At 39.5% G+C, this 16491-nt stretch overlaps 4 protein-coding genes and 1 pseudogene across 4 annotated transcripts in view; 4 read left to right on the top strand and 1 right to left on the bottom strand.

Annotated features, from left to right (window-relative positions):
• The first annotated feature begins 242 nt into the window (after positions 1–242).
• LOC117147119 lies at positions 243–1848 on the top strand (annotated as a pseudogene).
• Positions 1849–2216: 368 nt separating this feature from the next.
• Positions 2217–3210, top strand: LOC117146869. The gene is made up of 3 exons (XM_033313459.1): positions 2217–2468; positions 2523–2594; positions 2654–3210. The coding sequence occupies exons 1-3, from the start codon at positions 2293–2295 to the stop codon at positions 2985–2987; spliced, it is 582 nt and encodes a 193-aa protein (XP_033169350.1). The 5' UTR covers positions 2217–2292; the 3' UTR covers positions 2988–3210.
• A 445-nt stretch (positions 3211–3655) lies between these two features.
• Positions 3656–4239, bottom strand: LOC117146876 (40S ribosomal protein S28). Its single transcript, XM_033313465.1, has 2 exons — positions 3936–4239; positions 3656–3868 (listed from the first exon to the last, which is right to left on the bottom strand). The coding sequence occupies exon 1, from the start codon at positions 4152–4154 to the stop codon at positions 3957–3959; it is 198 nt and encodes a 65-aa protein (XP_033169356.1). The 5' UTR covers positions 4155–4239; the 3' UTR covers positions 3656–3868; positions 3936–3956.
• A 975-nt stretch (positions 4240–5214) lies between these two features.
• LOC117146867 (translocon-associated protein subunit alpha) lies at positions 5215–7516 on the top strand. Its single transcript, XM_033313456.1, has 2 exons — positions 5215–5432; positions 6101–7516. Exons 1-2 carry the CDS (start codon positions 5369–5371, stop codon positions 6943–6945), a joined length of 909 nt encoding a protein of 302 aa, XP_033169347.1. The 5' UTR covers positions 5215–5368; the 3' UTR covers positions 6946–7516.
• Positions 7517–7757: 241 nt separating this feature from the next.
• The window catches only part of LOC117146868, a 42732-nt gene continuing 33998 nt past the window's right edge, over positions 7758–16491 (top strand). Inside the window, exon 1 of the mRNA XM_033313457.1 lies at positions 7758–8426. The gene's annotated coding sequence lies outside the window, so the exon portion shown is untranslated. The remainder of the gene's footprint in view (positions 8427–16491) is intronic.

The raw sequence follows: 16491 nt of genomic DNA, 5'->3' as shown, positions 1-16491 counted from the left end.
TGATACTGCTAGAGCAGTATGTTTTCTTGATAAAACAGCATCTGCTTTGCTTATAATTTCATGGTTTTATTACCATTTTTTGGAAGCGCTTATGTGATGCTGGCGATGCAGGTATTGATGTTGGGCACGAAGGCGTTGCAGCCGTCGACTACCTCTTGGTAGCATTGACGTAGCAGGAGGAGGTGTTGAAGGGCAGGGCGGCGCCCTGCTTGATCATCGTGTTCATGCGGCGGACAAGAGACATGGTGGCGCAGAAGGCCTTCAGGGGGCAACGCATGACGCTCGACAAGGTATAACATTCCAAATTCAGGCTTTTATTTTTATAGTTAAGGCAAAAAAACTGATTACTTTATGACCGAAATTCGGAAAATCGTCTTTTGCCAAAAATTTGATATTTACAATTGGAATTTTCATCATAACTTCGCTAAAAATAGTCATATAGATGTAAGAATAACTGTTTTGAGCAGCTAATTACCAATGCTAACGATCCCTATCACTTTTTGAAGAATTTAGGAAAATCAATTTTTGGGTAAATTTTCGCATATTTTGTAAGGGGTAACATCATCAAAATTTGCAAAAAATGGCGAAAAAATAGAATTTTCATTTTTGAACACAGTTTGATTGGAAATTAAATTACGAACTCAACGAGATATAACATTCCTTATTCAGGCTATTATTTTTAAAGTTGTGGCAAAAAAACGGATTATTTGAAGTACGAAATTTAGAAACATGGCTTTTGCCAAAAACTTGATATTGACAAACGGAATTTTCGTCATACCTTCGCAAAAGTTATGACTTCGTCATAAAGATGAAAGAAGAACTGTTTTTGGCTGCTAATTACCATTGCTAACGATCCCTTTCATTTTTTGAAGGTTTTAAGGTGGAAATTTAATTCTTGTGACTGGCGTCTCCTTTCCGCAATAAAATTGTGTTTGGGTACTCTTAACCTAAATGTAAAATCCATTTTCAAAGGTGACTAGATGAGTTTAACAAAAAGAAAAACCCAAAATATGAAAAACTAGATCTAGTTGGCCGAAAAATTAACTGTCATTTTTTCTTTGGAATAAAGTTGTATTTCGACCTTCAGGATAGAGAAATTTCAATTGCCTTCGAGTCGAGCTACAAGCCGGTCGCATTTTTCTAACAAGTTACAAAAATGTTTCAAAATTTTTACAGTTAAAAAAGTGAGTATGAAGAAAATACACTAAAAGTACAGTCACCTCAAAGCGCGTACACATCGTTACAGCTACAGTGCCGACGAAATGTCGGCACAGGCTTGGGTCCTCGCCCGATTCCGAGGAATCCAAACTAGGAAACGAATTTGATAATGATTCGATAATATTACTCACTACTCATGAACACGATGCTCCATAACTGCCGGATGAGCACCAGACGGCTACCCAGTTCCGGAGGATCATCCAGACTGTAAAAGTACATTCCCCCCAAAGCGCATACACATTGTTACATCTACAGTGCACAAGGCTTGGTTCATCGCCCGAATCCGAGGAATCAAAGCCAGGAATCGACGTTGATTATGACTCGCCACATGGACTCTATTTCTCACTACTCATGAACACGATACTTTAAATACGTTTCTATTGCGATTTACAATTAGTTTTGCCAGTTCATACAATCTTTGATTATTGTAAGCTAAATAAATATGATAACACAGGAATTAACACTACCTACATTCACAGGCTAATACCAAAAGAAATCAGAATTTGAAAGCGACTAGAAGTAACACTACACAGAAGCGTACACTGAAGACACCAAATGTTGTAACAAATGCACTGAAGACACAATAAAATATTGTGTGGCGCATCCCAAAGAATAAAAACATCGATTATTTGAGCTAAAAATGGGCTTTATTGCTATCTTTATTCGTTTTTGTATGAGTACAGTTTTCAAAATTTGTGTTTAATTCATAGTGCATCAGAAGATGCATGGAGTACAGTAGTCAATGTAGTAGTCGAACAAAGCTCAAAGCTTTGATAAAACTCGGTTGTTTTCAGGAAACTGATTTTTTTTGACGAAAATTCGACAAAACAGTTTTCAGTAGAATTCTCATTGTTAAGCATAGTACGATTGAAAATTTCAATAGGAGCTTATTTTTAAAAATAAATTGACAAAAAATGATTATTTTTGAGCAAAAATATAAAGTTTGTGCGATAAATATCGTTCTGGAGTCGATGGCCAGCTCCTCCATGTGCCGATAACTTTTCGTGTTATCGATGGCTGTTGCAAAATATAACAAATTCCCTCAATTTACCTAAATTTTACTGCATTTTTGCGATGCTATTGCCAGCGGACCGCTTGGAGCAATACAAAGCGAGCTTGGAGCAGCAGCTAAAGCACTTGGCCACCAGCATAAGGAGCTATCTATGCCTTAAGTCTGCGACGACGCCTGAATTGTCGAATAAAGCGAATCGGTTGTGGGAATTGGGCCAACGTTATCAACTGGTCAAGGGGTAAAAACTTAATTTAATGAATGAAAACAATGCTAATTTGCCACTTTGTTGCAGTTCCAATCAAGCTGCCACAGTTGCGCTACTTTCGGTGTGCCAGGATGTTTACCGTAGCCTGCAGGACAGCATGTAAGTGGCCTAATCCTAGCAAGAAACTTCTCTGATTTGCCTTGCCATCCAATTCATAGATCGAAACTGGTTTCTGAGCTAGGGCAGATATCCGCCCATGTAATTGACTTCGAGATTGAGTGCCTTCACCTAAATAATGAGCAGCAGCAAACCAAAATACCTGCGGCATTGATGGAATTCAGAAATTTCCTGGAGGAATCGCTGAAACTGCTGCAGAACCAGGTCAAATACCTAGAGCTTCATCTTAGTCAGCTGCAACCCAAGTTTTCCGCACCCGAATCCTCTTTGGAGGCCTTCAAATCCGATCTCCACCTGTCGGAACCTGCAGAAGCACGCATTACCCTTGGATTAGCCAAAATCGAGAGACTGGCCATCTTTCCGCTGACTTTGTAGGGAAAACCAGGCATATTCCTTAAGGAACATAGAAACATATGCATCTCAGTGGTTTTAAATGATAAGTTGCTAAACGATGTTGTATATTAACTAACTGAGCTATTGACTTTTATTCTAAATATTTTACGTATATTTTCATTGCAGCTCCAGCAGTTTAAATATTTAAGCTATTTTTTATACAAAAAGTAATGCGCATTGATTAAAACAAAATTAGTACTCTTCTATACAAAATACTTGTATTGAAATTGTTTTGTCATTTGTGAAATGTGATTGGACTAATCACTCGGTTGGCCTCTCTTTAAAATATCTTTTCGCGAACGAAAAAGTAAAACATTTCTGCTAGATGTCAACGTGTCCAGAACTTCTGAGCATTGATTTTAACAGAAAAAAACTTTGCGTTTATAAGGAAATCAACGAAACCCATATTTTTAATAAAGCTGTCCATGTGTTTTTAACAACTGGAGAATCTCGACGATTCTTTCTATTTGCATTTCGTCTGCATACATATTTCTTTGTTGATTTCCGAGTAGGCAAAGGTTTCTGCTAAATGCAAATACAGATTGTTAAAGGAAGTGGCTGGGAGACCACATTTCATTGGCAATTTTCACTGGGCACTCAAAAAAAACACAAAAACAAAAAGGGAATGAAACCAAAACACAGGCTTGATTGGTTTTCTTTTCGTACAAAGGCGGTCCAATGCTCTCGAGATTTATTTAAAACACATTTTGGCTGATTTTCTGGCAAATAAGGTGTGTATTTTCATTTGTTTATAACGAATATGCAGCAGCCTCGCTCGGATTTCTTGCCATCCGCTTCTTCTTCTCCGCGAAAATAACAAGGCGCGTGCGAAAAACAGTTTGTGTATGTGTGTGTAAAAAGGTCTGCGGAATAAATAGAAGGTGTGTTAGGACAGGTGTTCACTGTGGCCAGTATTCCAGGCGCGCTTACCTTCTCGAGCTTGGTCGCCAATTAGCGCAGCCTCCTGGCTTCACGTTCGGATTCCAAAAGGGTCAGGATGTCGCCCTCGCGAACTGGTCCCTTCACGTTGCGGATGATCTGGCGGTTCTGCTCGCCCAGGAACTCGACCTTCACCTGGGTACACTGACCCTGGGAGCCGGTGCGGCCCAGAACCTTCATGACGCGTGCCCACACAACTGGTTTGTCCATGTTAGATCTCTAAAAATGCTAAATTCGCAGAGAATTCACGTGCAAGATGCGCTTCAATTGACAGCCGCAAGCAAAAAGGAAGTTGAGCGGTTATCGGCACAGCGACGTGAAGTTGGCTGCGTTGCGCAGGTCTATCGATAGCTGCGATTAACGTCGCCGCTCACTATCGATTGCGCGAGAGTGGCTAGAAAATAGCCAACAAAATAATTTTACTACTTACTAAAAATTGGTTTTTACCTTCCATATGCCTAGTTTTTTTTAAATGGTTCGTGTTCTTAAAAGTTTTATTCATATTTAATTGAATTTTTCTTTGTCGTTCTACCAGTAAGCGAACTTTTATTGATCACACAGAAGCAATACAAAACTGTGTTCATTTATTTATTATTGATTTAAACAAAAAAAAAATATTTGTAATATATAATTGCTACATATGAATTTGACCGTTCAATGTTGTTTTATATTATTCCTAATATACATTCAATGTAATATTAATATTGTCAACAGAATATATTCTAGCTAATAAATAGCCAGATAATAGCGTCTTAATAGCCAAGTTGGCAGCACTGTAACGATGGCCAAATAGTGCTGTAAAATATTTTTAGTATATTTTTTACCTCCGTCAAAAAATGGTGTTTGGTATAAAAAATAAACCAATTTTGAATTTTATAATTGCATAAAATATTATGTTTACCCAAAGTTTTAAGTTATAAACACGAAAAAACACGAGAGATGACAGTTGCGGCGTTTGGCATCACTACTTGTCTCGCTAGAGTTGTCGGTGCACTCAAATGTCAATAAAATAAAGCAACATTTAATTTTATAGATTATTTTAGATATGAGAAAATGTTTTTAGTAGTAATTAAATAAATGTTTAATAGATGCCTAGGAAGAATTCCTACTCTGAGTAAGCTAAGTAGCTGAAAACTGAGTATTTAACTTACCGATCGAGAGGCCCTTGCAACCCTAGACGTGGCACCACGTAGACATTTGTCAGTGAAAGTCGTGTCTCGGCTTCGTGTCCACTTCGTGCGTTGTCGGCTTCTGTTTTCGCCGCTATATCACCGCAGCCCGTCACTTCTTCATTTTCACTCGATCGCGAAGGTTGTTTGTGCGTGCGTTTTTCCCTCAGCCGATTTCCCAGCCAAATTTCCGTGTGTGCGCCGCGCATTCGATTGCATTTGGAGCCCCGAAGACATTGTAAAACAGCCAACAAGATGAGGCATCTGATGTTCCTAATGCTGATGGTCCTGCCCATCGTCATCTGCACCTTCTCGGCGCGTAAGTAGAGCCTCTACCCACTGTGAACCCTCGCCGACAAATAACAATCGCTCGGTGGGCGGGGGTGTTCCCATCCGTATACGTGGCATTTTGCCGACGCATCTGCTACGTGGATTATGCTTTATGGGACTGCCAATCAATGCACACCGTACACTAGCATCGTATTTCGGTGATTTTCATTCATCTTCGGTGGTCGAATTTTTATCATACGGTCAAAACTGTTGAGTTGGCATGAGCCCTATCGACCTCTCGCTCTGACTCGTGAGCTGGCTCGTCTGAGATGGCTATAAATTCGTTTAGTTTCCAAGATCAAGGCTTCAAAGACAAAGTGTGGACACAAAGGTGTTTTTTAAGGATTCTCGATATATATCATAGTTTCACATTGATTGGGTGGACATATCCCAAGTTTGCAGACAAGCTCAGAGCTAGTTTGCTAGGTTGTGAACTATATACCAAGTATAAGGTACCCAAATGCAAGCTAAATGACCCCGTTACAATAGTTATTAAAATGGGTGAACCTGCAAATATAACCTGCCAAGAAAGCCAACCTAAATATATCATATCTCTGATTAGTTTCAAAGAGTATGCGAAGTTAGTTCCGTGCACTTGAATTTAATATGCCTTCAATTCTTCAGCACTCATCATAACACTTTATCTTCAATTTACAGCCAACAAGTTTGGAGCCTACGCCGCCGAGCCCGTGGAGGACGACCTGGTGGACGTGGAAGGCGAGGAGGGTGCCGTTACTGGCGAGGATGCTGAAGCGGACGAGGATAGCGACACGGGCAGCAGCAGTTCGCCGAATGCGGACACCTATCTGTTATTCACGAAACCCCTGTACACACCTGGCCAGCAGCTGGATCTGCCCGGCGGCAAGCCCGTGGAGTTCCTGATTGGATTCACCAACAAGGGAGCCGAGGAATTCGTTATCGAGACGGTGGAGGCCTCCTTCCGCTATCCCATGGACTTCAACTACTTCATCCAGAACTTCTCGGCGGTGGCCTACAACCGTGAGGTGAAGCCCGGCTTTGAGTCGACCGTGTCGTACACCTTCCTGCCCTCGGATCAGTTTGCCGGCCGTCCATTTGGACTGAACATTGCTCTGGCCTACCGCGATGCCAATGGCATTCAGTACAACGAGGCCGTGTTCAACGAGACCGTTCTGATTTCGGAGGTCGATGAGGGTCTGGATGGCGAGACCTTCTTCCTGTACGTCCTGCTGGCGGGCATTGTGGTCCTGCTACTGGTCATCGGACAGCAATATCTGCTCGGCAGCTCAGGCAAGAGGAAGCGTGCCGCTGCCAAGAAGGTGATCGAAACCGGCACGGCCAACGACAGCACCATCGACTACGATTGGGTGCCACAGGAGACGCTGCGTGCGCTGCAGAAGTCGCCGCCCAAGTCCAAAACGCCCAAGACCTCGCCCAAGCCCACAAAGCCGGCCAGTCCCAAGGCGGCCAGCCAGCAGAGTCCCAAGCAGCGCAAGGTCAAGCGTTCCGCTGGCGATGATTAAGTTCAAATCCGCTCAAGACTGCACATATCCCAAACACCATCGAGAGCGGTAGCCACAACATCGGCTGCCGAAAGAGCAGTAATAGCAAGATCCCACTCCCTCCCGTCATTTTCATCCTGTAGGGAGAAAAGCAAAAAGTTTCGTAATTAATTAGTTATGTACATCATGTTCGATCATTTCTAAAGATCATACTATCATAATTTTTTTTTCGTCTATCGAGATTGTTAGTCTTTAAACGAATACCGAACCAACGTTTTCACAGATTTGTTTTAGAAATTTGAACTTTGAAATGCCCAAAACTGCACTTACTCCAAACTCAACAACAACAACAATAACATCCACAAACAACATATGAAAATGAAACCAACAAAAACTGAAACCTTGCGAACTTGTCTTCGTTTGTTGAAGACACATTAGAGAAAGAGGAGTAGCAGCTTAGAGAATGAGTCGAGTCGTCCAAAACTGAAATATCGAACTTAAATAGAAGGCAGACCGATCGATCGCGTTGTAAGACAAGAAAGCCTTCCAATTGTACGATATGTTTAAATTAGTCCTACTATTACAATTGATTGCCCCTCGTGTTTATGTTTCGTCTCACCCCCCCCAAAACACACATTCCGATTTGGAGTGTGTAATTCTTTTTCTGTTAAGACCAAAATATGTTGAAGTGAGTTTTTTTTTAGCTAGAAAAGTCGCAGGAAGTCAGTCGACTGATGAATAATGAAAAGATTTTCTTACAATAAAACAAAATGAGAAAAAAACGAAAATAAAATTAAAAAAAAAAAGATAAAACTGCGATGTTTTTATGTATGTATGTTGGGCAAATTAGAAAAATATTTTTTAAATTTACTAGATTGTATCGAAAGTATTATACTAGCATAAACTTGCTCTGCACCGCCATCTGTTGGCGACCACTCGAAGTTTCTTTGAAATTGCATCGGCTAAGCTTTCAGTTTAGCAGAGCTTGCAGCGCTGTTAAGGTGCTCCCACTCCACAGTGTCCGTTTGCAGCGCTGTTAAGGACACGGCAACTTGTTGTCTTCCCGCTGTTAGCGATTCGCATCGTCCATTGTAACTCATTCGTCAACAGACTCTCGTGCGGTTCGGTTCTCAGCCTCAGCTTTTGAATTCAGCATACTCACATCACATTCGCAAGTCACTGGTCACTGGTCACAGTTCGCAGTCACGCAGTTACTACTTTTGCCCGGTTTTCGAGTTTTCGAAAGATATTCGAAAGTGCTGAACATACATTATTTTTTTTTGGTTTTTGTGCTAAGCTAAGAAATTGAGTATATATACATAAATATATGATACACATAAAGTGAAAAAGCGTTCTGAATACCATTTTTCAATTCGAATACAAACGACCGAGCCGAAGTGAAAGAGTGTGTGTGGCAAATATTTAAATCCCATTTGCGTTCCGATTCGGAGGAGGATTTGGCGGAGAAAGCTTGAGACACAGAGAACACACCGCAGTCAAAGGTGAGTGAAGTGCTTGACAAATGTAAATATGGTCAGTTCCATTGTGACAAGGACTCAAATTCCGACCGGGAGACCCATTTGCAAGTCCGGAATTGGGGCTATGTTTGCCAAAACCAAACGGAATGAATTGGGTACCACGGTTTTGATAGAGACGTAAAATGGGCTTTCGAACTTTCGGATTCAGTGGAATATCGAAATTTAAGATTTGTACCAAAACATTCAAGAATGAAGAAATGAATGATGGATGAATAAAATGAATCGGAAAACTGTAGAACTGAAAGAAGGAAGAAATGATATGAAGAAAAGCATGATAAATGAATGAAATGAAATGAATCAGATAATTGTAATTGTACGAATGAAACAATAAATAATGAATGAATGAAATGAATCAGAAAATTGAGATACACTTAAAGTTGATTTTAAAATATACCTAATAATACCTTTAATAACTATATTTGGAATATTTAATAGCCACTTATAAAACTGTAGTTAACAAAAGAAAACAACTTGTCAAAAAACCTAATGAATTGCATAGCGGAAAATCTTTTCTAAATGAACTGTTTTATTATAACGGTAATCGTAAACGTGATGAATTAATGGCATTGATTAAATTACCTAAAAGTCCTTGGGAAATGTAAATAATTTTCCCATTTACAAAGCACTGCTCCTCCTAGCACATTAGAGCTCCAGCCAAATTTCTGAGCAATTACGACTTTGGATAAAATCTTAAAAGAAATATTTGAAATATCCCTGGCGTAATGTAAGCAATGAATTCATGAATGTCCTAGCAGGTGCCCATGTGCACATGTTTGCTTATTTGGCCCACCATTTGTTTGTCTGTCAACAAAATGGTTGACTTGAATCGAGTCGAGTCGAGTTGAGTCGAGTTTGGTTTGGTTTTCAGTCAACTTTGCTGGGGAAGAAAATGAAGTGAATTAATTACCTCTTCGGGCTTGAATTCGTAATTAATTCACTCTTGTTCCATGCCCGTCGTGTGGCTCCTTCTAATTCGACTTATAAATCATGTTGGATGAGCGCTGGAATTGGGGAACCGAAGGGCAGGTGAGTTACCTTCTACGCAATGGTTACCATTGCAAAAGCAAAGACATTTTAAAGTCGTCGGAAATCTGAACAAATATATATAATTGCTGAAAGTGTATGGTGTCTTAAAGTTCAACTAATATACAATATTTGTTTGGTTACAAATGTGAAAATTCGATTTTTGTTTGGGGAATTATCGTGTTTTGCACAACTTTTGTCTGTTAACTTTTTAACGAATGTGAAATAGTTTTGCGTCAAAAACTTTGCGCTTAATTGGAATTTGGTTTCGCCGTAATTCGTAAAATACTTTTCTATAGATAAGCTGTTTTTAATGCGAGAATGTAGTATCCAAATGAATAGTGGGAAACTAAATCGAAAGTTGTGTTGATTTCTAAAGGTTTAACATGTTCATAAGCTTTAGTTAATAAATGGTAAAAAACAGTGTGAATTTTAGGAATTTACTAAATTACAAGTTATTTGAACGTTTCCGTTTATAGAAAATGAAATAATAAACTTACTTATATTTTATATGTTTATATTATTATGATTAATTACTTTTCAACTGACACACTAACCTAGTTCTCTAATTTTTTGGAATTGTCTAAGAGATTTGCTGTCATTTGCGTATATTTTGGTTTTGCTTCTATTTGGCATTTTCCCTATCCGGTTAGGGGGTGCAAATAATTTTCAAGCAATTTTACTTAATTGCCTTTTGCAGATAATAAATCATTTTCTTTGCAATTTGCGCCGACATCAAAAACCCGCACTTAAGCGGAGGTCCCCGCAGAATTCAGCCACCTCCCATTTTTGCTGGCCTTCATTCCAGTTAACCCCTTTCACCCCCCGCCGCCCCGCTTTCATTCCATCCCCCTTCAGTCACTTTCACCCACTTTCACTCGCTGCTCAATCAGACCTTAAGATGGCCTTAGTTGGTTGCTCCTTTTTTGTGTGACGCTATCTGCTTTTTGCTAATTAACTTGGCTTGTTGCCTGTTGCCACAAATACAAATACAAATACGCACACACTTGCAGAGAGAAAGAAAGTGTGCCTCACACACACACACACACACGCACACATAGAACAAGTTGAATAAGCTACGTTTTGAATTTCTTTGGAATTCGAAAATCTCATTAAAATGTTCGCCGAGTCTCAAGGAAATGGGAAATATCGAGCGGGGAAAACTCCTTCAGAAAGGTGTGTCCTGCCCAAAAAATTGATTGTAGTTGACATTTTATTATTTTCTCATATTTTATCACTTTGTTGAACAACAAAGCTAAAAATAAGTAAGCCAATATATAAAGAATAAAATTATTTAAAATTAACGTTGCTTTGTATCAAAATTATGTTATGTTTTTTTGCATATGCAAGCAGTAAAAGTTAAGAAGAAAGTGCCAAAAAGTGATTGAGACATGATTAGCAGAGAAATAAAAAAGAAACATCGATTGAGGGAACGCAAAAGAAAACGCAATGTCAAAAGAAAATTTGGAAAGTATAGGAAATCGAAAAATGACAAGCAAAAGGCAACTGGAAGAAGGGAAGTGAATAAAAATTATGAGATAACAAGGAAATTTGAAAGCACCAAAAGAAAATTGGATAAGAAAAGCGGACAAGAGGTGCAAAAATAAAAGTAAAATTGCAGCAGCAAAAAAGTGCATTTCAAAATTCACAAAGATGACAAAAAAAAAAAATCAGAAAAGTATGCAACCACACAATTTGATTGTTTTCTTTTTAACTTTCCCCATTTCCAACGCTGGATTTTAACATAATGTACCGCACTGTAGCCGAAATATCAAATTATAATTGCATTTGCATCCTGGGCGGTCAACAAGATGGTCAAAAATACCATTTAATCCCCTCTATCACCTATGACCCCGAAAATACCAATGCTCCACAAACATGTTCGATGACAACACTTTCCACACCCAACCCGAAACAAGAATGAAAAATGATAATTAAATAACAACCAACAGAGGGGCAAATGGAAAAAGCGAGCAAATGCCGGAAAAACAAGGTGCGAGCCGAGGGTTAAGGACTGAGCTTGTAATTCACTTGGCTGACCAACTAAAGTTGCTCCTACCGAAAATTTCTGGCCAACACTCGTCGGGGATAAGAGGACAAACACAGTGGAAAACTATTTTCGAAAGTGATAGGAAATAGTTTCAAAACTATAGAACTACCAAAGCCTTAACTTGATAGTTCATTACTTGAATTCTAGTAATCTTCTAGTTTTTGTTTCATAACACAAAGAGTAAAGTTATGATTATTTGAAATCTGTTTGATTTTTATAACACTGAAATATTGTTTCGAGATTGTAAGATCTCAAAGTAGATGCTAATAAGCTGTGGATTTCCAATTAAAATTGATAAAAACTTAGATTCCCAACAACTTAGCTGGCAATTTAACAATGACATTGTTTTATGTACTTTCCAGTGTGATAAACGGGACGATGGGGGGTTAGGGCTGGAAAGGGGGGAGGTTGGGTGTTAAGGGGGCTTTGCCAGAAGACCTACACGTAAAGTGGAGTAAGGCAGCGTAAAGTTAAGCAGAGACGACAACTTTTTTGTGCATGATAACGACAACAACACAAGACTAATGGCCATGTATGTATGGCATGCCATTCTACACGTGTGCCTGTCTGTGTGGCTTTCCTTCTGCACACATGTGTGTGGGCTTCCCCCCCACACCCCCGTTGCACATGTGTGTGTGACAGGCGGCTGTCATTTGTAATGCGCTACGCAACAAGAAAAAGGAAAAAGGGGGCGGCAAGCCGGGAAAGGAGTGGCAAAGAACGAACGAAGGGGAAACTATTTCCCGACATTCGGATTCCTCGTCAGCGGAAAAGCAGAAAAACCTCTAATGATACGAACACGGACAACTGGAATAGTTCAAAACAACAATTAGGTGTTAAGCAAGCGAAAGGAAAGCCAAGACATTCGAGTATAAAACAACTTTTGACATTCTCAACAAATTGGATTGGCTTCTTTCTAAGTTAGTTCAAAGTAAATGTTTGATTCTAACTTTTAATTGAATATGAGTTTTAAATTTTGACAAAAAAACATTGAAATCAAAAAGCCAATGCAGATAAGTTAAGTTGCGAAGTATATTCGGTAATTGGGTTTATTTCTAGTGACTTAAATAGTATCTTTAAAATCGTTTTAATTGTAAAAAAGTGCTGCAAAAAACTACTTCAAAAGCCTTTTAATTATGTTATATATATAAACATGCATCTGCGTCAGGGTCTGGATATACCCTGTTGAATTCCATATCAAAACAGTAAAATATCATGTCTCGGAACAATAACTCACACACACACACGCACAGACACACACACACGCGTACACACAGAGAAAAGCGGGTAAACAATGCCATTGCTTGAACAATTCGAAAGCCGAATGGCGAAGAGATGCGGGGGCCAAAGGGAATTTTCGTTTGTCACCGCTGCTTTTGCTGGGCGCGAGCAATATTCATAAATTTTTGAGATAAATGTTTACAGACACTTTGCAGGATTTCCCACCTTTTTGCCTCTTCTTGTTGTTGTATTTTTTTTACTACATATGTTGTTGTTGTTCTCTTTCGTCCTTTGTTGTTGCGCAACGCACTTGATGCAGATGAGATATATCGCTGAATGGCGGGAAAAATAGCAGTAGCCATGCGATTGCGATTGCGAGTCTAGCTCATCTGCATGGGTGAGTGTTTGAGTGTTTAAGTGTTGCCAGGATGGCAGATATAGTTCACTCACTTATTCATGCCCGTTCATTTGCATCGAATGCGACTTGTGCTTGTATTTGCCAGAGTTTCCACACTTTACCCAATTTTCACCGCTGTCACATCGAATCGCAATCAGTTCCGCAATTCGACATGAAATTAAGTCGTCAACTTGGCAGATTGCTAACTTGACATTGACTTTGGTAATTGCCGTTTAAGCTGCTTTCAAGTTTGGCTTTTAAGTACTCTATGTAGTGAAGAACCTATAAAAGGCATCGAAGAGCATATTGTACACCTTTTCGAAAGCTGCATAGGTAAATTTGTAACTCGAAACTTCATTTTTCGATTTAGAAAACATGGTTGCCTTTTTAGAAACCGCAGTATAATTATTATATATAAACCAGCAAATTTACAAGTTTGCTTATTCTCCCCAGTTTCCTTTTCCTATTCCCCCCCTAGTATTTTTTAATTTAATTTTGATTGTTACTGTTTTCTAAATTGAGCTTGGCCCCTCACTTTACTCATTTCGCTCGCTCTAATCTCTGGTACTTTTTGTGGAAATTGAGATATGGATAGTGAGAGTTGCAAAGCTCAAAGGGAATTTCTGGGCGAGTCCAGTGCATTTTTCATGAGGATTGCACACCGAGAGCAGCGCAGCATCAATTAAACACTTTTCTCCCATGGCTAACACAAAAATAAAAACGCAAAATAAAAATAGCCAGGGGAAAAGCGGAAAAGCGGGAAAACAGCAGCCGGACGGGTAATAAAATATTTACAAAAAATAAAAGTGCCGGACAGCAAAGTGAGCGTTTCTCTCTCTATCGTTAAACGAAAGAGAACGAGGATGGGCGAGAAAGGGACGGAGGGACTTGCCGAAGTGCCCATTGCCAGCGGGGGTGCGAAAGAGACGGGGGCAAGGGAGACAGAGAGGGAGAGAGAGGAAGAGAAAGAGAGAGGGAATCAATGTTCAAGTGGACTGAGCTGCATAAGTGCATCCGTTGAGCACAGCTCCTTGAACATTTTTTAGCTGATTCGTTTATGCTATTTACCCGACTTCTACTGCCAAGTGCACAATTTTGTTCCGCTTTTGATACCCCGTAATTGTGCACTAAACGGGGAGGATATGGCCCTTTTTTCAGCTGTAATCTTAAACAGTAATAATAATAATTATAATAATTAAATAAAATATATAGCATAGGTTTTTCGTGCTACACTTCTTCTGAATTAGGCTTAAGTGCAAAAATACCAAAAAAAAAAAAAACCAAATAAACAATAAATATTTATGCCATTTCAGGCTTCAGGTTAACAGCCAAGTAGACGGTATCAACTGATCTATAGACCAACCTATATCGATGCCTTTTTGGCCAAACGGGGGCCGAAGTTAATTCGATTAGTTGAAGGAAAGCGAGTAGCTGCAGGAAATGCAATCCATTTGTAGCCAACATTTTCTTTTTTTCGCCGGCCTCATTACAGTAACATTTACATTGGGGCTTTCTGCTTGATGGAAAACCCAAACTTGATTTATGCCTACATTTTTGGGGGCCACACTTGATTTGTAGCCGAGCTGGAATACGATTTTTGTGGCAATCTCTGGCTTGCCATGGTTAACACAACCCCCTTCCACCCCCACAGAGTTTACCATTTACCGCACATCCGATTTTGGTCAGATTCCTTTATGGGCTTTAAGTGGCCATTAGTTTTCATTTGCAAATGCTGTATTTTTTTTTCTGTATGTGCGTCGACTGGACATGTGTATGTGTGGATATGTTTAGGGCCAGCCCGCAGTTATTTGCTTAACTTCAAACGAAGTCCTGTCTGCAAGGACACCAATTAGCCGACGAAGAGGTCGTGAAAAATGGGCGGAGTTTGGGCCTAATTTGACGCTCTGTATTTTTCTTTTTCCTCAATTTTTTTTCTTTTGCGTTCGCCTGACCTTTTTTTTAATTACACGATGCGTGTGTCAGTGTGTGTGTGTGGCAGAGAGTCCTTGTGTGGCTGGCCAAATATTTAACGCTTGATGTGGCAGCAACAAAGGCAATAACTAGACCCGCATCCAGTGCTTTTTGGCAACAAACTAGCAGAGAAATGAAGAAAAATGGTTATGGAAATGATCGGAGATAGGGCTCATTTCTAGCCTAAATTGAATACGTTTATCAACATATTCGCACTGTTTATTTGTCAATAGAAGCTATAATTTCTACGCCCGTATAATTACAGCGTTTAATGGCAATAAATTCAATTTAAATTCGAGTGTTTTTCCGTTTTTTTGTAGAACTTGCCTTTTTATTATGTGTTTATTATACACTTTTAACCTTAAAGCTCAAGTGAGTGTAAGCAAGTACTGTTCTACCTTTTCATCTTCAGTTGAAGTGCAATTAAGTTCAAAGGTTGCTTAACTTGAGTATTTTGAACTTTTTATTTAATTAGAGCACCATGTTCTCTTTCCTTTTATATACAATTAATTGAGTTAAATTTTGTGTTGTGCCTTTGGATAGTTTCCTAATGTTTTCATTATTTTCCCAGCCTTTTTTTTTTGGGTTTTAAAGTATCTTTGGTTTTCTTTCAGTGTTCCCTATGAAAGGACTTTACAGAGCGTTCGCAGATGGGACCTTGATCATTTTTGACCTCGGAATTCCACAGCAGCAACTAGTTTTCCCTCCCAGTTTTCATTTTTTTTAGAACTCGTTAAGCTGGGGGCATGACACATCGCTGAACGGAATCAACTTTTATGTGATTGTGATTTTTTAATTGCATTGTTTGGCTGCCGAAAACAATGGGGGGTTTTTTGGTGTTAGAAGGGAAGAAAAATGAAAAATAAAGGCTTAAATTGTTCGGTTGTCAGTATAAAGTTGATTTTGTTTTAACATCCATTGTTATGCGTGCAGCAGATAATCAGCTTATTACAATTCATGTTCAGTACTTTTGTTTTTCTTTCGTTTATTTTGGTTCCTTCTTTTTTGCATTCGCATCCACAAACAATGGTCTAAATTGATTTTAACCCCCTGCTGCCCCACGGAGAGGGGGGGGGGGGGGTGGTGCTGGCCCGTTCCACCCACAATCAAGGCTCTGCAAATATCAACTTGCAACTTGTTTGTTCGAAACTTTCATTGAACATTGCATACTTATGGCAGGCGCATTGATTGGCCCTAGTTGTGCCGTTGAGCCACCCACTTTTTGCTTTTCTCCCTCTCTCTCCCTCTCTCTTTCTCTCTCTGTGGTGGGAAAAGCAATTTCAATGCGGGGGAAATTGCACAATGTTTTAAGTCTCGGCGGGCCAATGCGGCGTATGCTTGATGCTCACTACTACTACTTGAAGTTA

Source organism: Drosophila mauritiana, chromosome X (genome assembly GCF_004382145.1).
Source record: "Drosophila mauritiana strain mau12 chromosome X, ASM438214v1, whole genome shotgun sequence".
Classification (NCBI taxonomy): Eukaryota; Metazoa; Arthropoda; class Insecta; order Diptera; family Drosophilidae; genus Drosophila; species Drosophila mauritiana.
The sequence above is the reverse complement of the archived record's forward strand: the minus strand, read 5'-3'. Positions and strand labels throughout refer to the sequence as shown.

Bases quoted from the DNA above. Each gene is read 5' to 3' on its own strand.
- LOC117146869 (XM_033313459.1), top strand. From the start codon at position 2,293: ATGCTATTGCCAGCGGACCGCTTGGAGCAATACAAAGCGAGCTTGGAG. The intron at 2,469-2,522 runs GTAAAAACTTAA...ACTTTGTTGCAG, and splicing joins CGTTATCAACTGGTCAAGGG to TTCCAATCAAGCTGCCACAG. The intron at 2,595-2,653 runs GTAAGTGGCCTA...TCCAATTCATAG, and splicing joins CGTAGCCTGCAGGACAGCAT to ATCGAAACTGGTTTCTGAGC.
- LOC117146876 (XM_033313465.1), bottom strand. From the start codon at position 4,154: ATGGACAAACCAGTTGTGTGGGCACGCGTCATGAAGGTTCTGGGCCGC.
- LOC117146867 (XM_033313456.1), top strand. From the start codon at position 5,369: ATGAGGCATCTGATGTTCCTAATGCTGATGGTCCTGCCCATCGTCATC. The intron at 5,433-6,100 runs GTAAGTAGAGCC...TTCAATTTACAG, and splicing joins CATCTGCACCTTCTCGGCGC to CCAACAAGTTTGGAGCCTAC.